The sequence below is a fragment of the Zootoca vivipara genome, chromosome 15, assembly GCF_965207765.1.
Source record: "Zootoca vivipara chromosome 15, rZooViv2.hap1.1, whole genome shotgun sequence".
NCBI lineage: Eukaryota > Metazoa > Chordata > Lepidosauria > Squamata > Lacertidae > Zootoca > Zootoca vivipara.
Window position 1 is genome coordinate 38,221,314 of NC_142598.1, and position 24,224 is coordinate 38,245,537.

General features: G+C 46.7%; 1 protein-coding gene across 1 annotated transcript; it reads left to right on the forward strand.

Annotated features, from left to right (window-relative positions):
* The first annotated feature begins 1,597 nt into the window (after positions 1–1,597).
* On the forward strand, positions 1,598–24,038 carry SNAPC3 (small nuclear RNA activating complex polypeptide 3). The gene is made up of 9 exons (XM_035140851.3): positions 1,598–1,863; positions 5,611–5,685; positions 10,759–10,843; positions 14,046–14,150; positions 14,544–14,693; positions 17,202–17,284; positions 18,718–18,882; positions 22,818–22,925; positions 23,703–24,038. The coding sequence occupies exons 1-9, from the start codon at positions 1,616–1,618 to the stop codon at positions 23,848–23,850; spliced, it is 1,167 nt and encodes a 388-aa protein (XP_034996742.1). The 5' UTR covers positions 1,598–1,615; the 3' UTR covers positions 23,851–24,038.
* Positions 24,039–24,224: the final 186 nt, after the last annotated feature.

Genomic DNA, 24,224 nt, shown 5'->3' on the forward strand with positions numbered 1-24,224 from the left:
GAGTTCAGCCAGAAATGTGGATACAGACTCCCCAGCATGCTGCTGCCTCTTATGGAACTCCATCCGCCGGGCCATCTTGGTCTCAGTAGGCGCCAAGTGGCTTGTTAGGCAGGCAAGAATATCTTTGAGAGATGTCTCACTCAGCTTCGCTGGAGCAAGTAATGCCTTGGCCAGCTTGAAGGTCTCGGGCCCACAGTAGCTCAGGAATGTGGCCCTTCTTTTGCTGGCATCGGTGATCCCTTGAGCCACTGCAAAGAACTCGAAGCGTTCGACGTAGTCTTCCCAGGTGTGGGGCTCTGATGGCTGGAAGGGCTCCAATACCCTTGGACTCTCCATTGTCCTAGCGGGCAGGGTCGTCTTCTCAGCTGGCCAGTGAGTCTTGTTCTCAGCTGCAATCCGGACTCTGAGGCAGGGTTGTGTTTAACCGCTCCTCAGCATTCCGGATCCCACCTTCGTCGCCAGTTGTTGTGACGTGGGGTTTGTGATTTCAGCTCTCTTGACAAAACATGCTGGAGACAGTTCTCTAGTAACAGCTCTTTATTAAAGTGAACAAGACTGAAGACTGAGGAGAGGAAAGCTACATTTATAGGGACAGGGGACTAGCTAGGAAGGGATACATTTTGGAGGGAACAATACCAAGCAATCACAGTGCTGCCTTTTGGAGGAAACCAATAAGACAGAGGATCCAAATACAGCAGCTTAAATGAACCAATAGTAGCTGTACCCTCTGGAACCAAAAGGCAGTTACTTTATCCTAATGCAAATACAGACAATAATAATACAGATATAAAATCCTTTGACTCAATACACAACAAGCTCCCTGAAGTTTTTGTATATAAGCAAGCAAAGAAATCAGATTGATTAGGAGAGAATTAGGAGAACACACCACTGTGTTTTCTACACAGTGAAGCAGTGTGAAATAAATATGAAGTGGTATTAGGAACAACAAAAAAATTGTTCATACCTGTAAACATGTTTAACAAAAGAAACTGAACAAAAATATTCAATTTATTTTAGTTTTCAGATTTCAAGAGCAAAGAAAGAAGCTCTTATGTTCTGATTTGGTTAAAAAGGATACTGTACTACTGTACTTTGATGCACGCAATGAAACAACCGTTTCCTCAAAGTTGGATTCATGGGTGCTTGTGTTTTCCAATTATTATTTATAAAATATTTCTACCCGGCTCTTATAGCCATAGGGAAACCAGGACGGCCTAAATGGATATAAAACAGAATACAAATTAGAATTAAACAATGGCAAGCTCCCCACCTCCTGGGGAAAAAAAACACCCAACCTCCCCTAGTTCAAAACCGTAAATGTGCGCACTGGAATCTGGGTGCGCCTTTACGCTTACATTAAAACACATTTCAAATTTCCTTATGGCAGGAATGCGATCTCGGCGAGCTGGCCGCCGTTGCATTTCACCGCAAAAGCAAGCGAGAGGCGTGCAAAAGCAGCCAACATCCGTGCATGCATTTACTGTATTTATTTTTGGGAGGCCCCGGAAGAATCAGAAACTACAAATCCCACAAGCCACCGCGTTCTTGCTTTACGACTTTTTTTTTTTTAAATTCCTCGGGCCTCTCTCTCCATTTCCTGCTTGCCGCTGCAAAGATGGCTGGACGCAGCAGCAGCAGCAGCAACGGATCCGCTTCCCGGAGCGACATCCCCGAGTACGAGACGCCGGAGCTGAACACGCGTCTTTTGCACGTGGGAACCTTCGGGGATCTCTGGAAGGAGCGGCTGCGCGAGGCGGAGCTCTCCCTGCAGCCCGAGGCGCCGGCGGACGAGGAGGATGCGGCGCTGGTGCAAGAGCTGGGCTGCACGCCGGAGGTCGCGGCCGAGCTGAGGGCCGTGTGCAGGTGGGGCTGCCGGGTCCGGGGCTCCAGCCCCCCCAACAGCTGCGCTGCAAAGCTCCTCGGCCCACCCTTCACCCCGCATGGAGATGGCAGGACTCTAGGGCGCGCGTAGCCTCCCCAAACCCCGCTGAACCCCCTTGCTTGCAGAGAGAAGTCTCGCTGGCTTTCCAAAACAGGGTCGCAGGCAGCTAGGGTTGCCACCTTTGTTCTGGCGAAATGCAGGGACCACCAAGGGTCATCCAGACCAACCAGTTCCGGGCTTACGTATAAGCTAAACAAGCTCTAGCTTAGGGCTCCACTCTCTTCCGCCAAAAAGATTAAAGGGAAAAAAATACTGGATGTACATTTCCAAAATATAAGATAAAAAACACTACGTTCTTCTTAATAATTGTATTTCAGTTCAACAGTTCCTTTGATAAAATACATATTTTGTGATGCTAAGAATGTAGCTAAATTCTGTTACTATGCGTCAAGACTAAGACACGCCGTGACATCAATCAATAACAATGATAAAGCCGCCTATTAATTCTCAGCGGATAATAGTTAAAGGGAACTATCCCTCATTAAATTTTAACCTAATTTTAATTTAAAATAGGATTATGAAACAGTATTGTTCAAAGATGATACTCAAGAACTATCTATTTTATGTATTATTGGTTTTCTTTTTCTTTTTTGCTGGTCTATGACCGTAATAAAGATATTATTATTATTATTATTATTATTATTATTATTATTATTATTATTATTATTTTGTGATGTGCAAATGGCTTTAGATACCTATTAGGGCCATAAATTGCCATATAGCATTTATCCAACACAAAAAACAGAGACAATTTGTTGTTGACAAAGGACAGCTGGACATATAAAGGGCCCCATTACCTTCAGTAGCTTAGGGCCTCATCAAACCTAAATCCGGCCCAGAGCCCAACCCCCTGCAATAGGGTGGCTGCCTTGGTACTAGCAAAATGCAGGGCGGTTGGGGGGCACCCCCCCCCCAGTGACATCAAAGCAATCCATTACAATCTATTGCAGCCTAACAGGATGGCCCCCTCTGGAATCTTCAAAATTTTATTTATGGTTTTCGCTGTTACAGTTATTTCACATTCATAAAAACAATACATTGAGTAAACATTGGCTTCCTTCCCACCTCCCTACCCCCCACAACTATCCATTGCTACTGCATATTCTAGTCCTTCCATAACCCCTCTCTCTCATTTTATCTCTGCGGGATTTATGCCGCTGAATTTACTCTTATCCTGCTAACGTTTTACAGTGATTCTTCACACATATTCTACAAACATTTCCCAGTCCTCCTTGAATACTCTTTCTGGCCCCTCTGCAAATTGTCTCTTTTTTACACACACACACAAAAACAAACACAAACACAAAAATATGCAAATCTGCCTGTGCTTGGCTATCAAGAGCTTAAACACATGACCTTGCACACACCCTTTCTGACACACGCGTTTGGAGAGGATCCCTAACTTGGCACAGAGAGAAAGAGAGAGAGAGAGAGAACCTGAAATACAGGACAAAACTACCAATGCTACAGGACTTGGCATTTTGCACTGAAATACGGGACAATCCTGTATTATACAGGACAGGTGGCAACCCTAATTGCAAGCCTAAAGCCAGAAGCTTGGGTCAGGCCCACAGAGATAGGCAATGCAAAAGGCTAGAGAGGCTGCAGGTAGGCTGAATGTCTGCTTGCCATGGAGGTGTCCAAATTAATGGCGGCCTTGGCTGCTGTTGTGACTAGGCAGTGGGTGATTTCCCCTTATCCTTAGCAACACATGCTTCTCCTCTCTGTCTCTCCTTTACTGTGGGTTTTATTTCATAAAAGGTAAAGGGACCCCTGACCATTAGGTCCAGTCGTGGACGACTCTGGGGTTGCGTGCTCATCTCACATTATTGGCCGAGGGAGCCGGCGTATTGCTTACAGGTCATGTGGCCAGCATGACAGAGCCGCTTCTGGCGAACCAGAGCAGCACACGGAAACGCTGTTTCCCTTCCTTCCGGAGTGGTACCTATTTATCTACTTGCACTTTGACGTGCTTTCGAACTGCTTGGTTGGCAGGAGCTGGGACCGAGCAACAGGAGCTCACCCCGTCACAGGGATTCGAACCACCGACCTTCTGATCAGCAAGCCATAGGCTCAGTGGTTTAGACCACAGCGCCACCTGCGTCCCTTTAAAACCTCGACCACGCAGCTTGTTGGCCTTGAACTGTCCTGCTCTCTGCAGCTGAATTTGAACGGAGAGGGCGTTGGAGGGAGCAGTCAGCTGCCTGTTACAGCAACCTAGGCAGGGAAGGGGTGCCCGATCCGTACCTCTGGCCCGTGCAACGAGTGGTGGACTTGCTGCATTACAATGTTATTGGTGCCTACTCTCTACCCAGGCATTTTGAAGTTTCTCCACCCCCCAAAAAAGAAGAGAGATTATTTTTGTGCATAATACCCGAGTTTGGAACATGTGGTGGGGCCATGTGGACCTCGGTGCAAGGACAGGAGGGCCAGGCAACACAGTGGTGCGCCTGGCTTTGCGCTCCTCTCTGCTCCCAGGTTTGGGGCTGGTTTGCAAGGAGAGGCAAGTGGGAGCCTTCTCGTAGCTCATGCTCTCCTCGTGAGAAGCGGATGCACTTTGGGTCCAGAAGGAGAAGCGAGTGAATGGGCAGTGTCAAAAGGGAAGAGGGCATCTGGACCGAAGCGCTCCCCAAATCTAGACACGGTGCCGGTTGCAAGCTTTCGTTCCCACTGGTGCAAAATCGTAGCTGCTTTATGAATCCAGCATTTGTTTCCAGTCTCGAAGGAGATTCTAATACAGTGGTACCTTGCAAGACGAATGCCCTGCAAGACGAATTTTTCACAAGACGAATGCGTCTTACTATCTGATGGTGAACTCACAAGATGAATTCGTTTTGCGAAAAATTAGTCTTGCGAATCGCGGTTTCCCATAGGAATGCATTGAAATTTAATTAATGCGTTCCTATGGGCAAAAAAAAAAAAGAAATTTCAATGCATTCCTATGGGAAACCGCGATTCGCAAAACGAATTGACTCGCGGAACGAATTAAATTCGTCTTGTACGAATGTCCTCTCCAGCGAATTAAACAAATTGTTTAGAGTATTTCAGCGGATCTGTCATGGATTGCACACTTATTTAAGAAAGACATCTTCTAAGAACACCACTTGGCTTTTCTTAGAAAAAGCTCCTCGTTGCCCTTCTTGGTCCAATCAGAACATACTTATCCTCACCCCCTAGGCCAGTCCTCTCTTGTTTCTAGGAATGCATCATAAACGGGGCTAAATTTTAGTGTTTTGATGCCTGTATGGAAGATGGTCAGCATCTTACTGGCATGTGGGGTCCACCAACTTTGTCCAGGAAGTTGTCCCCCGTCTTTCCAAACCTCCAGATTATGCCGATAGGCACGACGCGGCAAGAACATTTCCACTCTTTGGAATGGCAAGCACTGTAATACCAAGCGGGGTTCATTGGAGTTGTAGTGATAACTAGGCTGTAGTTCTGCTTGTAGCCCAAATGAAATGTCTGTTTGCAAGATACAAAGTCTGGAGTAGAGACAGGAATCGAACATCTGGCCCTGAAAACATTTTGTTTGCAGTTGTCTGTGTTTACTTCCATCCTAGCCCACAAATAGTTATTTCTTGAAGACTAGCTCTTCTTGTGTTTTTTTCATGATTACTTTTTATATGGAAATAGACCTGGGATTTTTATTTTTTCTGTTTCTCTTCTAGAATTGATGCACTAAAGAGTTCTGGGAAAGAAGACACAGAAGTTATACCCGAAGACACCAGCTTAATAACTCTTAGGTAATACTGAATTTTATTGCAGTCACAATCCTGAAAAATTCTGGTAACTATACTAATGCTGCGAACAAGTTTTGTTTAGGGCGTTCTTTTAGCAAATGTCTGGAGAAGATGCCATGGCGGCTTTTAACTGTGTGTGTGAATAGGAATGTTTTAAAATTTGTAGGGGAAAAAGGATACATTATTTACTCCACAACAGGTGATGCACCTAGATATCTATTACCTGTTTCTCTTTTCCCTTTTCTCAAATCCCCTCTTTTCCCCTTCTCCCGTGTAATGATTATTATTTATTTACTACATCGTTCCATCTGTCGCTCCCCTTTTTCTTGTTCCCCACGCCCAGATCCCTCTGCACCCCACGGAACCTCCTTTTTCTCTTTTCCACCCTCTAGTGCAGGTGGGGGAAACTTCTAGCCCTCCCCCAGATGTTGCTGAACTAATTCAAGTCCCATCAACCCTAGCAGGCATGGACAATGGCAAGGAATGGTGAGAATGGCAGCTCAACAATATTGGGGGGGGGAGGATCCCCACACCTCCTAAAAGTAGAACACTTTCTTTTTCCTCTGTCTGTCTCTCTCTCTCTCTCCTTTTCCTCGCCCACACCTCCTTTTGCACTGCCTGTTGCCCTTGCTCGCCCTGTTTTTCTTCTCCCTTCCCATAGCTCTTGTTTCTGAGTTTGTCCTCCCTAGACTTTTGCACAAGGCTAGTGCTCTCCAAAGAAAACATGTGTTGGATGTTGCACAGCTCTGAGTTGATCAGGGTTGCCATACATCTGGGAAATAATAATAATTTATTATTTGTAACCCACCCATCTGGCTGGGTTTCCCCAGCCACTCTGGGCAGCTCCCAACAAAATATTTAAAACACAATAAAACATCAGACGTTAAAAAACTTCCCTAAACAGGGCTGCCTATAGATGTCTTCTAAAAGTCAGATAGTTGCTTATTTCCTTGACATCTGATGGGAGGGCGTTCCACAGGGTGGGCGCCGCCACCGAGAAGGCCTTCTGCCTGGTTCCCTGTAACCTGGCAAGAAGCAGGGAGGAAACCACCTCGGAGCTGGATCTCAGTGTCCTGGCCGGACGATGAGGGTGGAGATGCTCCTTCAGGTATATTGGACTGAGGCCGTTTAGGGCTTTCAAGGTCAGCACCAACACTTTGAATTGTGCTCGGAAATGTAATGGGAGCCATTGTAGGTCTTTCAGGACCGGTGTTATGTGGTCTCAGCGGCCGCTCCCAGTCACCAGTCTAGCTGCCGCATTCCTGCATGTTCTGTTTTGGGGGGGGGGTAACCGGCCCATTGGGGTTTTTTTTTTTGCATTTTAAAGGAAATGTCGGATTTTGGGGTGTGTGTGTGTGCATTTATTTATTTATTTGTTTGTTAGTTGGTTGGGCTCGGGCAGCTCTGCATGTCGTGGCCGCTGCCAGCCCGAGCCAGGGAAAGAGGCTTGGGCTGTCCTCTTTTTTGCTCTTAAATATATGTCAGCTCTGGAGTTGATGGAGAGGAAGTGTGTTGGAGGCATTCTCAAATCTGCGTGCTTACTTTTAATGGCCTTAAGTAGGCCTTGCATATCCGCATAAAAGCGTTTGGAATGTGTTGAAAAACAGTGTTTGAAGTTTGATTCGATTTATTTTATCTCTATGCCGCTTTTCATTTGCATGAATCGCAAAGCCATGGAAACAAACAATTAACAAAAACACTGTCTCGCCAGAGTGGTGCATGCTCTAATTATCTCTCGCTTGGACTACTGCAATGCGCTCTATGTGGGGCTACCTTTGAAGGTGACCCGGAAAATACAATTAATCCAGAATGCGGCAGCTAGACTGGTGACTGGGAGCGGCCGCCGAGACCACATAACACCGGTCCTGAAAGACCTACATTGGCTCCCAGTACGTTTCCGAGCACAATTCAAAGTGTTGGTGCTGACCTTGAAAGCCCTAAACGGCCTCGGTCCAGTATACCTGAAGGAGCGTCTCCACCTCCATTGCTCTGCCCGGACACTGAGGTCCAGTGCCGAGGGCCTTCTGGCGGTTCCCTTGCTGCGAGAAGCCAAGTTACAGGGAACCAGGCAGAGGGCCTTCTCGGTAGTGGCACCCGCCCTGTGGAACGCCCTCCCACCAGATGTCAAAAAGAAAACCAACTACCAGACTTTTAGAGGACATCTGAAGGCAGCCCTGTTTAGGGAAGCTTTTAATCTTTAAGAAATTAGTGTATTTTAATATTTCTGTTGGAAGCCGCCCAGAGTGGCTGGGGAAACCCAGCCAGATGGGTGGAGTATAAATAATAAATTATTATTATTATTAATATATAATAGAACATCGAAAATGCGGCATAAATCCTATGGAATAATTAACAAATAGTCCGTAAAACAGTAACAAACCATCTGTAGAACAATTACAAATCTCCCTTAAAATAACAACCGCCTATAAAACACTATTAACAAAACAGATTAAAAAGATTAAGCTAAACAGTTAACAACATTTTATAGGATTCACAAAGTACTGCAATTGGTCTGAGCTTCCGCTCCAAGCAAATGCACTTTGAAAAGTGTTGTTAGGCAATTTCCCCTCTATCAATTGGACACACGCAAAATGATTGCCGCCTGTATGTCAGTAGTGTTATGAGAAAATTGATTCGAATACCTCTCTTTTAGGTCCCTCTATCTAGAAGTAAACCCAGTCAATTTGGGACCAGCTTTCAAAGTGCCGACCCTGTCCTGTCCCTTCGGGTCTCATCTTAAAAAGGGGACGTTCTGAGCATTGTGCATTTCAGGAAGTGATAGCTTGAAGTTGAGTACATCACGTAACATCAAGATAAACTAGGCCATCTGGGTTACGGAGCGTGCGAAAAGCCCAGAACTAAAATTTGGAGAAAATTGCCATTTTATGGTAATTACAGCAATCTGTAGTTATGATTCTGGGTGCCTTTGAAGTTCAGAAACTGCAGTTAGTCCAAAATGCAGCTGTGAGACTGAGCATTCGCATCATATCATAACTGTGACTTGCTTATCGCCCCATGTGCTTGCCCATGCTCTGCCTTCCCCCAATGTGGAACCCTCGGGCTTTGGGCTGTAGCTTCCCTTATTCCTGACGATTGGCCTGGAAGTTGTGGTCCGAGACAGCTGGAGGGTAGTCTCCTCAGATATCCTCAGCATGGATGTCAAAGTTGCCCAGGACCTGAGTTCCTCCAGGGAGCATCACACGAGAGACCACTTTGCTCAGAGAGAACGGACTTCTATGAATGACAGCAACATCTCCTTGCCCCCCTAAATCTTCTAGTCCGGACTGATGTAGCGCTGAGTAACCAGGCTCACAGAGCTTTCATAGACTCGGGAGTTAAATGTTCCTGTTTAGAATGCTTCATTAACTTTCCTAAGGAAATACACAGCAACAAATATGTTGGCTGTCCACTCTGAACCAGTTTAATGACTTATCTGGGCGGGGATCTGCGACGCCTAGTTAGCTGCGCTCAAGGAGTTGTGGGTGCTTATAGAAGACTTTCTGGTTATTTGTTTTTTATTTTAATTCTCTGACGACAGTTGCTTTCGGAGGATGCTTTGAAACGCCAGCCAGCAATTTGCAGGCTCCTGTTTGGGACGGAGGATGTCAAAGCCTCACTTTGGGGGGGGGGGGGCTGAGTGTTTTGCCTCCGTTCCTAACTGTTGAGAAACACTCAACTTTATTGAATGACCAAATGCGGCTTCCTCTGCCAGGTGGGATTAACCACCGTTGCCCCTTAAGTGGTGTACAAGAAAGGCAATACAGAAAAAGGCAAAAAATAAATAAATCTGTTAAACTCAGATTTCAATTAAACATGCCTGCTGGAATATATATAAAAAGTATTCAGTAGGTGCCAGACGTTTAACAGGGAGAGGTTCTGTCTGACGTCTTAGCTCCTCCCGCCCCCTCCTCAGCTTATTTTTTTTTGGGGGGGGGGAGATTGCTTAAACTAGGGGTGATGTCAGAGAACAGGCTGAGGAGGACTGCTCTGATGAGGAATGGTGGGCTAACAGACTCTCTCTCGCTTGAAAATGTCCAACCTATCAGTCCAAAGTCACCTACAGGACTGTCTTAAGCATATGCAGCGCCAGGGTGCAAAGACCCTCCCCAGTTGCCCAGTTCCAGGCGCGCAGGAGGGCGGATCTGGCCGGCCGCCTCAGCGTCTCGCAGGCTCGGTCACTCCTGAACTCGCGGTGCAGAGCCATCCGCAGCAGAAGAGCCCACCACGGCATGCCAACCGACGGGCGGGCTCTTCCCCGGACTCTCGGCCTGGCGCCCCTGAGAGCCCGGCGCCCGGGTGTCCCGCACCCCTAGCGCCTATGGGTCTCATAGAGCAGATAAGGTGGCTACACAAAAAGCACGGTGGTTGCGAGATCAGGTTGCAAGACGGAAGGGATAGGGGTGACTAGGGGGGAAGTGGCTGGAAACCTTAATTGGGAACACCATCCTTCCGAGAATGGCTGCTTTGTTCTTTCGCTGTGTTCATCAAAGACTCTTTAAATGGTAAGGGACTATTTTTCGCTTTGTCCTACTTCTCTACGGCCAAAGGGGGGGGCAGGGGAGGAAGCTGAATTCCAGAAGCCTGACAGGTGAGGAACCTCAGACCCTGGGGGCCAAATGCAGCCCTCTTGACCACATAATCTGGCCCTCGGGATTCTCTCAAGGCCACATCTTCACCCCAAGCTCCTGGAGTGCTTTTGTTTGGCTGGCATGTGTCCGTGAAGGGCGTCAATGCCTCTTGCATGCCTGGATGGTGTGTACAGAAAGAAGCCTCTGGCTTTTGCAGGGCTAGAATATGGCTCACTATACATTGGTAAGAGTCACATTTACTTTCCCACCCACCAGTGGAAGGCTGTCCAGGAAGGAATATGGGCCTCTGACGGAAAAAAAGTCCAACCCCCCCCTGCTTCAGACTTCTAGATAAATGAGATTGCGTTGTCATCCAAAGTACCGGAGTTCCAACGTGATTTTTGAGCCCTGCTCTTTTAACTGTTGCTGCACCAAAGGATCTCGAATAATATACTGAGTCTTGTGGGTACGTCGTTCTCCATCCCCCTTTTCTTCCCTTGTTCCATAGGATTAGACAGAAGGCTCTGGCGAGGCGAAAAGAGACAATCACTGTCGATCGGGCATGCAGACAGGAAACGTTTATTTACGAGATGGTAAGGCTTCTCTCACCTCTCCGTCGCCCACCCAACACGCTCAAGCTGACCGGACAAACTCACGTAGAATAATGGCGACATATCATAAGCGAAGGTCTTTTTTCAGGCTGTGTGCATGTGGGGAACACTTGCTACATCTGTGGGGGGGGGGGCATGGATTGTTGTGCTGAAAATGGAGCCCAAGGCCAGTGGTGGCAGAGTTTGGTCCTAAGAGAGGTCACCTACCCTACACAGGAGTGACTAACCAGGTTTTTTTTTCTTTTCTCTTACCATGTCTTTGGTAGAGCACTGACACAAGAAACAAAGCCTGCCCTCCCTTATTTTTTTGCATTTTTTATTTGACTTAGCCAAGAATGACATTTCTGATTCTTCTTTGGCAGTCACTCGTAGCCGAGTAAGATTATCTTCCATAAACACAGTTTTAACAATGAGCCCGTAAGTGACTGTGGAGGCCAGTTCTGGATCCACACATCCTTCCACAGTGGGGACATACGTTTCTGGGCAGGAGTTGATCACGGTGTGCCTTCCTCTTAGCACATGCGTGCCTTCCTCTTAGCACATTTCTCTCTTGCGTCCTGAGTTCCAGTCTCTTCAAAGCCCACAACACCTTTGGTAAAGGCTGTTCTCCAATTAATTGGAGCGCTCGCAGGCCAGTGTTTCCCAGTTGTCAGTGTTTATACTACATTTTTAAAGATTTGCCTTGACAGTCTTTAAACCACACTTATTGACTACCAGCATTACGCTTTCCATTTTTAAGTTCGGAATAGAGTAGTTGCTTTGGAAGACGATCATCAGGCATCCGCACAACATGACCAGTCCAACGAAGTTGATGTTGAAGAATGATTGCTTCAACACTGGTCCTTTTTTTCTGATATGTAATGGCCAGGACAGCACGGAAAGCATGGAGATGAATTGCCGCTCCCTGTGCCTCATCTATCCAGGTTGATTGCCACGTGAGATTAGAGATATTCTCAGTATCGCTTTGAGTTCTGCCACTCCCGCCACTAGGGCTTGAAGCTCTCCTGTTAGCAAACTTCCCCATTCTCTCACAGGCCGAGCCTTTTATAATTTGAAGATGATGGGCATGTACACTTTGTGATATTGCTTCATTCTGCCTTGTTTAGGGCGATGGTGTTGTAATAATTGATGCAGACTTGTGGGTGAAGTAATATGTTTGGTTTTCAATAAAAACTATTTGGAAAGAAGGGAGTTGATAGTATTGTGCCGGGTACTAGAAACCATTGCAAGTGCTTTTTTTTTTTAAAAAAAAAAAAGCAGAGCCAGAGTTTGATCATTTATGGACAGCCTGAAAGCGAGATGAGCGTTGCAACCCCATAAGATAGTTGCCTTTGACTGGACTTAACCGTCCAGGGGTCCTTTACCTTTTCTTTTTATCTTTACGTGTTCTCTCTCTCTCCCCATTGTTGAGTGCACTGTTGGCTAAGGACACGAACTTTGCAATCCTTTGCATGATTTAAGGAACAACCTCTACACATAGCACAGCTGAACCTTGTCTTTGCTGCCACAAAGTGTGGCAATGGTCACCAACTGAGACAGATTTCGAAGGCGCTTTGATAAATTCATGGAGGATAAGGCTAAAAAAAAAATTAAAAAATTGTTCAGTGGCATCTTAGAGACCAACTAAGTTTGTTCTGGGTATAAGCTTTCGTGTGCATGCACACTTCTTCAGATATCACACAACTACCTACCTGAATCTAGGAGGATAAGGCTGTAATTCACTACCAGCCATGATGGCTGTTTATACTTCCAGGGTCGGAGGCCGTTGCTGTGGAATAACTATTGCATTCATGTCTTGCTTGCGGGCTTCCCATAGGCATCTAGTTGGCCACAATGGGACACGGGTTACTAGACCAGATGGTCCTTCCATTTGCTCCAACAGAGGTGTTCATTCATTGGCCATGGCTTCGGAACATCCTTCTGGTAATCCTTTTCTAGTCTGAACGTCTCCTAATCCCGATGCTTTGACTCCACCTCTCTTTATAGATAGCTGTAAGTAAAATTCAGGGGGACTCTGCCAAAACAAGATGGGCCAACTCTAAAGCTAGCAAGGTAAATGGGGTTGTATCCCAACTAGGTTAAATTCAGAATGTTGTTGTCAGTAGCGTCTTAAGCTCACCGGGCGCCCTGGTGCAGGGATCCCTCGGGCGCCGCCCCCTCTTAAAAAAACAAACACCGGGGACCGGCCCGCCATCGCCTCTACGCTGCGTTTCATTGGTAGAGCTGCTGCCATGTGGCGTCACCTCTACCAATGAAACGCAGCGCCGGGGTGAGGGATGACCCCAGTACTGCAGAGCGGAACAGGGTCCTAGTGCCCCTGCTCCGCTCGTTTACCTCTCTCCCCCGAGTGGTGTGGCTGGCGGGCGTCTAGGAGGGAAAGGGAGGCCGCCGCGCAGCTCCCCCACTTGCTGGGGCGCCCCTCAGTGCCCCAGCGCCCTGGCACCCCACGCCACTAGGGCCAATGGGCGAGCCGCCCCTGGTTGTTGTTGTTGTTTAGACATTTGTTGTTGTCATTTAGTCGTGAGGCCTCTCACCGCCGGTGCCCTTCCACCGTTAGGCTTCCGTTCTTGTCGTTTAGTCGTGTCCGACTCTTCGTGACCCCATGGACTTCGTGACTCCTGCCTTCCAGTTTGGTCAAACTTATGTTCGTAGCTTCAAGAACACTGTCCAGCCATCTCGTCCTCTGTCGTCCCCTTCTCCTAGCACCCTCAATCTTTCCCAACATCAGTGTCTTTTCCAGGGAGTCTTCCCTTCTCATGAGGTGGCCAAAGTATTGGAGCCTCAGCTTCACGATCTGTCCTTCCAGTGAGCACTCGGGGCTGATTTCCTTCAGAATGGATAGGTTTGATCTTCTTGCAGTCCATGGGACTCTCAAGAGTCTTCTCCAGCACCATAATTCAAAAGCATCAATTCTTCGGCGATCAGCCTTCTTTATGGTCCAGCTCTCACTTCCATACATCACTACTGGGAAAACCATAGCTTTAACTATATGGACCTTTATTCAGAAATCAATGAAACAAAGTTAGTTATGCCTATTGACTTCAATGGGCCTATGCCAAATATGACTAGCATTGTGCTCAGTGATTATAAACTCATTTGTGTGTGTGTGTGTTTATTGAACTTCAGTTGCTTTGCGAGCATTCAGCAAGCTTTAGAATAATATTCTAATGTATTGCTTTGCCAGGAGTCCCAAGCAATTGGAAAGACGCCAAAGGATCCAGAAAACTTAGTCAAGGAGGGTCAGCTGCTTTTAACCCTGAATATTTTCTACCCTGTTATATTACAGAAGGTTGGTGGCTTCTTTTACTTATTTTCATGTCCTTGTTGGGTGGCTTGACATCGTTCAGTAGTGAAGTCAAACTCCCCTTGGAGCACATCTTGCAAGAAAGTGGAGCTGCTTTGGCAGAGTTTACCTGGTTTCCTTAAAGTAAAAGTCTATGTCAAATAAGTTAGTTTGGAAAAGATAAGCTGGACCTCAACCTACTTAGCCAGTAAAAGCCCAGTCTAAAGCCTAAGGTTTGGATAAGTGCCTTGCTGCGTAAGTTTAGAGGAGATCACCCTTTGTTTATTTTTACTTAGGCTGGAACATTAATGCCGGGTGCAGACTTAGGTATCCTGTAGCAACAACAGTGCCACAAATGCTAAATTTTTAGCTCATCCTTGTTCTTTGTATCCTTTATAGCATAAGCTGCGCAAGCCCTATCAGACCATGTTGGTTCTAGGCAGTCAGAAACTTACAGAGCTGAGAGACTCCATTTCCTGTGTCAGTGACTTTCAGATTGGCGGGGAGTTCAGCAATAATCCTGATCAGGCCCCAGAAAACATCAGCAAGGTAGGAAAATTTTCATTATCTTACGTACTACTTCTACAGTACTATGACATATGGCAAGACTAAACATCAGTTGAAATCTTCTAGCAGTTGCTAATCTTTTAGCCCCCATCTTAACAAGCATGTATGTGGCTGATCCTGATGAACTTGAATAGAATAGAACAGAATAGAATAGAATTATTTACCAAACATACTTGGAATTTTGCTTCGACTACATTGCAATGTAAACGTACCTTATACAAAATAAAAAATTTCTTTCCAGCAGCACCTTAAGAGACCAACTAAGTTTGTCATTGGTATGAGCTTTCGTGTGCATGCACACTCTAAGGTGCTACTGGAAGGAATTTTTCAATTTTGTTTCGACTACGTCAGACCAACACAGCTACCTACCTGTAACTAGTACCTTATACAAACACTGTTCCACTCACAATACAACAGCACAGCAAAGGAACCCCACCCATAACTGGCCTCCCCTTCCGCTACACAACTACGAATTTAACAATTGGATGGCACAAGGGAAAAAACTGTTCCTGCGCCTAGCCGTTTTTGTGTATAGAGTCCTGTAGCGACGTCCAGATGAAAGTAAATCAAACATTATGACCGGGACGCAAAGGATCTGCGACAATTCCCTCTGCTCTCTTCCTAGCTCGGACAGCATAAAGTGTCTCTACTGAAGGCAAACTAACATCAGTTACCCTTTCTGCAATTCTTACTGCTTGTTGGAGCCTTTTCTTGTCCATCTTGGAGGCTGTGCCATGCCAGGCAGTAATAGAATTGCAGAGAACAGTTTCAATGGTACCTCTGTAGAATTGGATCAACACTTCTTGAGGCAAATTAAATTTTCTTAGTTGACGCATTTTCTAAGCTTTCCTTCTGAGTGTTCATTTGCTGCCAGTCACGGTGGAAAGGGTACAACGTTTTCAATCATTTGTGGCTTCCTCTCATTGGATTTCTTCACCCTTTGCTTTCAAAATAGCTCCATTGTATGTGAAGGAGAAAAATGGGAACAGCTCTGGTCTAGAGCGTTGACTTTCAGTATCAACAGTGAACGTTAATGGTTAGTTTGAGTGTTTCTCCAGCCACTGCAAGATTTCACAGGCTTTGGAGGCTGATAGTCACAGTGAATGGAAAACTGATTGCTTTGGAAAGAGTGTGGTTTTCGTGTTGATTCCAAAATAATTTGACAACGAAGCTAGTTTTACTTATACAAAGGCCTACTTTATGATGAATAGTGGGAACCACAGAGAAACTCCTTAGAACTTTTCAGGAAGGTACGGGCGTTCCAGGATCCTTTGTTGCCAGGGATGCTCGGCCTTGCCCTTGGGTGGCTCTCCTGAGGAAGAGGAGGCAAATAATTGTGGGGCAGTTGCCAACAATGCCAGCATAATCTTAATGAACAGTTAGAAAGGGCCTAATAAAACAAGATGAATTTTAACAAGGAGAAATGTAAAGTACTACACTTGGGCAAAAAAAATGAAAGGCACAAATACAGGATGGGTGACACCTGGCTTGAGAGCAGTACATGTGAAAAGGATCTAGGAGTCTTGGTAGACCACAAACTTGACATGAGTCAACAATGTGATGCAGCAGCTAAAAAAGCCAATGCAATTATGGGCTGCATCAATAGGAGTATAGCATCTAGATCAAGGGAAGTAATAGTACCACTGTATTCTGCTCTGGTCAGACCTCACCTGGAGTACTGTGTCCAGTTCTGGGCACCACAGTTCAAGAAGGATACTGACAAACTGGAATGTGTCCAGAAGAGGGCAACCAAAATGGTCCAAGGCCTGGAAACGATGCCTTATGAGGAACGGCTTAGGGAGCTGGGTATGTTTAGCCTGGAGAAGAGAAGGTTAAGGGGTGATATGATAGCCATGTTCAAATATATAAAAGGATGTCATATAGAGGAGGGAGAAAGGTTGTTTTCTGCTGCTCTAGAGAAGCGGGCACGGAGCAATGGATTCAAGCTACAAGAAAGAAGATTCCACCTAAACATTAGGAAGAACTTCCTGACAGTAAGAGCTGTTTGGCAATGGAATTGGCTGCAAAGGAGTGTGGTGGAGTCTCCTTCTTTGGAGGTCTTTAAGCAGAGGCTTGACAGGCATATGTCAAGAATGCTTTGATGGCGTTTCCTGCTTGGCAGGGGGTTGGACTGGATGGCCCTTGTGCTCTCTTCCAACTCTATGATTCTATAACACAGAAAGTATATTTTAAAAGTGCGGTTGCAACTTGAGCTGTAGAAGGTATTGCTGTGACGAGGAGCCTGCGATCCTCCAATTATAGTTGGACTTCCAGCTCCTATCCCTGCTGACCACGGGCGATGCTGAATGGTGCCGATAGGACTTGGGAGTCCAAAAACCTGAGGAAAAACACAGGTTCCCCACCCCCAGCTCAGATGATGCGCTTAAATGGTATTTGAGAATATACAAAAGGATGTGGTATTTGAGGTCAGCTGGTTGCCGAGCTAATACTTTTTCCTGTTCTCTCTTTGTATTTCTCCCTTTCCCCCAGGAACTTTACAAGTCTGCCTTCTTCTATTTTGAAGGCGTTTTTTACGACGACAGAAGGTATCCTGAGTGCAGGGACTTAAGCAGGTAAAGCATTTCCATTTCCATATGTAGATCCCGTTCTCAAGGGCCCAGAATTCCTCTTCCGCAAGTTAGCCGCCGCTTGTAATAATAATAATAAATTATAATAATAATAATAATAATAATAATAATTTATTTATACCCTGTCCATCTGGCTGGGTTTCCCCAGCCACTCTGGGCGGCTTCCAACAGAAAAATGAAATAAAATAATCTATTAAACATTAAAAGCGTCCCTAAACAGGACATGGGTGGCGCTGTGGGTTAAACCACAGAGCCTAGGGCTTGCTGATCAGAAGGTTGGCGGTTCGAATCCCTGCGACGGGGTGAGCTCCCGTTGCTCGGTCCCTGCTCCTTGCCAACCTAGCAGTTCGAAAGCACCTCCAAGTGCAAGTAGATAAATAGGTACCGCTCCGGCAGGAAGGTAAACGGCGTTTCCGTGCACTGCTCTGGTTTGCCAGAAGTGGCTTAGACATGTTGGCCACATGACCCGGAAGCTGTACGCTGGCTCCCTTGGCCAATAAAGCGAGATGAGCGCTGCAACCCCAGAGTCGGTCACGACTGGACCTAATGGTCAGGGGTCCCTTTACCTTTAAGCAGGGCTGCCTTCAGGTGTCTTCTAAAAATACTGGTAGCTGTTTTTCTCTTTGACATCTGATTGGAGGGCGTTCCACAGGGCGGGCGCCACCACCAAGTAGGCCCTCTGCCTGGTTCCCTGCTACTTGGCTTCTCGCAACGAGGGAACCGCCAGAAGTCTGGACCTCAGTGTCCGGGCAGAACGATGGGGGTTGGAACGCCAGGATGCCAGGAATTGGAACGCTTCCAAGCTAAGCCAGAACAAGATGTCATCCTGACCAATGATGCAACAGACCTGGGAAAGGAAGCAATGGGGGCGCTTGCCCGGTAGGATCCTGTCTGCTCCATCCTGCTTTGAGGTTGCCTTTCCTAACCCCAGAAGAGGACATCTATAGGGAGCAATCAGCAGACAGGAGAAGGATTAAACAGCAGCCTTCTTCTTTCCGCCACTCTCCCCTGTAAGTGTTCCCCCCTTCCCGTGTCTGGCTCCGATATTATTTATAAAATCACCCAGGCACATCAGCAAGTGCCTCTCTGAATTCATCCCGAGCAGTTTCTGAAAGCACAAGAATATATTGCAGTGGGGAAAATTTAACGGACTCTTGGAATGAGATGGGACCCAAAGGGCCTTCGGTTTGTCATACAGAGTCTGTCCCTAAGACAACAAAACTGCCATTATTAATAAATATGTGCACATACCCCTCTGCCTAACCGGTGTGTTGTTTTCATGGTTTTCGGCTTATTTAGAATGCGGAAGGATCCTGGGAACTTGCCCTGCCTTGTATCTTAAGAGAAATGGTTTCTGTCACCGACAGCATTGTATCATTGATGTAACGGAAGTATTACTGGCTTCTCGCGATTTTCAGGACCATCATTGAGTGGGCAGAATCTCGTGAAAGAGGCTATGAGAATCTTCAGGCCGCTAAAATGGAAGACTTCACATTTAATGACTTGAACATCAAAATAGGTTTCCCCTACCTTTACTGTCACCAAGGAGACTGTGAGCACATTGTCATCATCACAGATATCAGGTAAATCCCCGTTCATTTCCCGGGCCTCTGAAACACTTTCAGCTAGGGACTCCCTTCTTAATATTCCTTAGCTTACAGTATATATACATTGCCAAGCAAGCACCTCAGTCTGCCACAGGGAAGTCCTGAAGATGTGGTGAAGTGACCCCCAGGCAGCCTTCTTTTTTCACAGCCTGCGCGCCAACTCCCACCTAAAATATTAAAAACTAGGTATTTTATAGATGCTGGCTCGGCTATGAGCCACCCTGCCCTACATCAAACACACCAACTGGTCAGTGCATGTTTTTAGCCATTTGCCACCAGACCACACATCAAAGGCAACTATCAAAGACATTTCACAAAGGATGGGATAGGGAGGTAATACACATAGATAAACAGAGCCAGGAAGAGATAGACAGGAGGAGCTGACCACGTCAGACTATTATCTCCTCGGAATCAGAATAATCTTCCACAATAATTATCCCATACACATGTATTCCAGTTGTTGGCGTTGCACAGATTCTGGCGTATAGGCTGCTGTTGCGTGCCAGTGGTAATCCATACATTGGACCAGGCATAGGCCAACTCCGGCCCTCCAGGTGCTTGGGACTACAATTCCCATCATCCCTAGCTAACAGGACCAGTGGTCAGGGAAGATGGGAATTGTAGTCCCAAAACATCTGGAGGGCCGGAGTTTGCCTATGCCTGGATTGGGCTATTAATCCATCATGGGCCATCGGAACAGACGTAATGGAACCTGCAACAAAATATTGCAGTATATCCTCATCGAATCATAGGATTGCAGAGTTGGAAGGGACCCCCAAGGGTCATCTAGTCCAACCCCCTGCACTGCTGGAATCTCAGCTAAAGCATCCCTGACAGGTGGCCATCCAAGCTCTGCTTATAAAGCTCCAAGGAAGGAGAGTCCACCACCTCCCAAGGGAGACCGTTCCACCGTCCAACAGCTCTTACCATCAGAAAGTACTTCCCAATATTTAGTTGGAATCTCCTTTCTTGTAACATGAAGCCATGGGTTCAAGTCCTATCCTCCGGAGCAGGAGAAAACTTTGTTCCTTCTTTTCATGTGACAGCCCTTGAGATATTTGACGATGGCCATCCTATCTCCTCTACGTCTCCTCTTTTCCAAGCTAAACATACCCAGCTCCTTTAACTGCTCCAGTTAAAGCTTCCAGCTCTGCTCTTCTCCCAACACCACAGTCATGGACTTCCTCACTATGCCCAGTCCTTGTTGGGCTCTCCTCTCCACTTCCTTTTCTTTTTTTTGGGGGGGGGGGAAAAGCTACTTTTAAAAATGTATATTTGTACTTCTACAAACCTTGGGAATCCCACGGGGCTGTTGATACCTTCCATTTGTTTTGGTGCATCTTTTGTCGGCACTCGCCGCCTGTTTGCTGTTAGAAGGAATAACAGGCCAGGACACCTCTGACTCCCATCTTTAAACCACATACAGACAACTAACAATTAGAACAAAGCAGCTGCCTTTCCTTCTTCACACATCAAGGTGGGGTTGATGAGGCTGTGGGGGTGCAGCCGTCTTTACAAACCCAATATGGATCAGTGAGGGCCTTCTGTCAGGGGGAGCAAAGGAATTCAGCTGGATGTGAGGGGAGCCCGGCAGCAGGTGAAGACATCTGATCAGTTGGGAAACTCTGTAGGTAGGACATGAGCAACCCAGTCAGATGGGCAGGGTACAAATAATAAATTATTATCATAGAATCATAGAGTTGGAAGAGACCCCAAGGGCCATCCAGTCCAACCCCCTGCCAAGCAGGAAACACCATCAAAGCATTCTTGACATATGCCTGTCAAGCCTCTGCTTAAAGACCTCCAAAGAAGGAGACTCCACCACACTCCCTGGCAGCAAATTCCACTGCCGAACAGCTCTTACTGTCAGGAAGTTCTTCCTAATGTTTAGGTGGAATCTTCTTTCTTGTAGTTTGAATCCATTGCTCCGTGTCCGCTTCTCTGGAGCAGCAGAAAACAACCTTTCTCCCTCCTCTATATGACATCCTTTCATATATTTGAACATGGCTATCATATCACCCCTTAACCTTCTCTTCTCCAGGCTAAACATACCCAGCTCCCTAAGCCGTTCCTCATAAGGCATCGTTTCCAGGCCTTGGACCATTTTGGTTGCCCTCTTCTGGACACGTTCCAGCTTGTCAGTATCCTTCTTGAACTGTGGTGCATTATGATGATTCTAGATTCAGGTAGGTAGCCATGTTGGTCCGACACAGTCGAAATATATATAAAAAGCTTTCAGTATCTGAAGAAGTGTGCATGCACACGAAAGCTTATACCAAGAACAAACTTAGTTGGTCTCTACTGTGTTTCTCATATTTTAAGGCATCCCTACAAAATAAGGCATGGCAGGATTTTCCTGAGGTGGAAAAATATAAGGCATACCTCGAAAATAAGCCGTGGTGGAAGAAGGTCTGTGGCAAAGAAGGGTTGCTGCTGCCGCGTTAACCCCCGAGACCTGGCTGCAGCCTCAGCGCGCAGCGTGTGCAGCCCCAGAACCCGGCTGTAGCCTTTGCGCGCGGACACCCGGGACCCGGCTGCAGCCTCAGCGCGCGCAGCCCCAGGACCCGGCTGCAGCTTCTGCCTTCCGCGCGCGCAGCCCCAGGACCCGGCTGCAGCCTCTGCCTGCCGCGCGCGCGGCCCCAGGACCCGGCTGCAGCCTCTGCCTGCCGCGCGCGCGGCCCCAGGACCCGGCTGCAGCCTCTGCCTGCCGCGCGCGCGGCCCCAGGACCCGGCTGCAGCTTCTGCCTTCCGCGCGCGCGGCCCCAGGACCCGGCTGCAGCCTCTGCCTGCCGCGCGCGCGGCCCCAGGACCCGGCTGCAGCCTCTGCCTGCCGCGCGCGCGGCCCCAGGACCCGGCTGCAGCCTCTGCCTGCCGCGCGCGCGGCCCCAGGACCCGGCTGCAGCCTCTGCCTGCCGCGCGCGCGGCCCCAGGACCCGGCTGCAGCTTCTGCCTTCCGCGCGTGCGGCCCCAGGACCCGGCTGCAGCCTCTGCCTGCCGCGCGCGAAGACCCGGTGGGAGCAGGTCTGTGGTCTGTACAGATACCGGTACCGGTACTTAATTAAAAAATAAGACATCCCTTGAAAATAAGCCATGCTGTGTTTTTTTCAGGAAAAAATTAATATAAGACATGACTTATAATATGAGAAACACGGTAAGGTGCTACTGGACAATGTTTTTCTTACGATTATCTCATGAAAAGCGAGGAATTGGCTTCTAGGTTGCTTCACATACTAAAGAACATTTCCTAAACTAAATCAACAGCAGAATAGCATATACAATTGAGCCACCTTTTCATTGCTTTGTTTTTGGATGCTAACTTTCAGGAGCGGCTATAACAGGCATAGGCAAACGTGGCCCTCCAGATGTTTTGGGACTACAACTCCCACCATCCTTGACCACTGGTCCTGTTAGCTAGGGATGATGGGATTTGTAGTCCCAAAACATCTGGAGGGCCAGGTTTGCCCATGCCTGAGGTATAATATATGCTTTTTCTCCAGCTTTGTGCTCCGTAACATTTGTTGTCACTTCATCACCATCATCATTTTATTTGTATGCTGCCTTTCCATAGTTGAAACTATGCTCAAGGCGGCTTCCAACATGACAAGGTTTACATACCGTAATTACAAACATAACCGAAGTCATAAACAATAAATAAAACGCATCAAAAAGTACACAACCAAATGGAAACAATTTCCACGTAAATCGTAAGATAGAAACTAAAGATACAATAATAATACCAGCTCTCTCAACCTCCTGTGAACAATACTCCAGCCCGAGAATCTGTTCAACAGCCTCAGCTTTTGTAGCTGGAGTCAGTCTGCACTAAGAAAGAAGATGGGTAGGAGACAATAGTTACCAATGGAGTGTTTGTGTTCTAAGTCGGCCCTTAACACTGTCTTTCTCTGTACAAGACTTATTCACCGGGATGACTGCCTCGACAAGAGCCTCTATCCCTTGTTAACCAAGAAACACTGGCTTTGGACCAAGAAATGCTTTGTGTGCAAGATGTACACAGCAAGGTAAGTGGTCAGAAGTACATTTCACCTTGAGGCACAAGGTTTCGATCATGGCACTCTTTAAAGGTTTTGCTCATTTCATTTAATACCACTGACAACTGCTACAGGCTTCTGATAGTGCCAGAACGAATAAAAGAAACCATTATCTTTTCTCTCTTTTTTGCATTTATTAGCTATTTGCTCTAGTGCCTCTAATACAGGATACATACATATGCCAAGTTGTTTGTTTCATACATGTGGAGCAGTGGCTCCGCTCTCTAGCTAGCTGCAGTTTACAAAAAGTGCTGTGTACTTACCACATCCAGCAGCTGAAAATTCTGCACCTTAGTGGGAAGGGGTATGAGTTGTGGGCAAAGTCAATGGGGCTGGCACTTCAGCCCTTTGGGACCCCTGCTTCAAAATTTGCAGGCAATCAAGGAATTAAAACTTCTGTTTATTGAGTTATATATTTAAGAGCCCTCCTTATAATCACCACCTTGAGCAGCAGAAAGAAATCTGCATCAGCTAAAGCTCCGTTTTCAAGTTAAGTTACGAGTGCCATGAATAACTAGTGCAAAAGACTTAACAGGTTCAGTTTTTATAAATTTTGCAATTGTACCTTCTGCATCTAGAAGGTACTACCTTAATTTCTTGTCCTTAACTCAGCTATGTTGGCTGTTCAGGAGCTCTTTTATTAATTTTGGGGGCATAATTTAATTTCGGGGAGTGGCAGTAACCTGGGTTTCGTGCTTGTATTACAGATTGCCTGTTAACCCTTTTTTTTTGTCTTGGAACCTACAGATGGGTGACCAACGACGACAGCCTTGCTCCAGAAGACCCCTGTTTCTTCTGTGATGTCTGCTTCCAAATGCTGCACTACGATGCCGATGGCAAAAAATTAGGAGAGTTCCTTGCTTATCCCTATGTTGATCCAGGGATTTTTAACTAAGGCTTTGTCAAGAAGGAAGGCAACAGGCGCTGTGTCGTGATGTGCTTCCGTAGCTGCTGGAACAGCCTTAAAAACAGCGGCCGTTGTCCTTTTCAGCTGGTGGTTACAATTAGAATTATTACTCAACCTGGAGGAACCTACATCTTTTTTGAACATATTTTTCATTAAAGATTTCTTGGTTTACAAAAGTATGCGCAGTGCCTCTTTTTTCAAGTTACATTTTGAGCCTCTTCCCCTCGAGTCCAGTCAAGTTGCCTCTCAAATCAGAAACCTGGAAAAGGTTTTGTAAATCGTCGTATTAGAATGCTGAGCAAGAATCCCTCCCATTGGACCATTCCATCACCTAAAGGCAAAAGGGGTATGTTACTGAAATT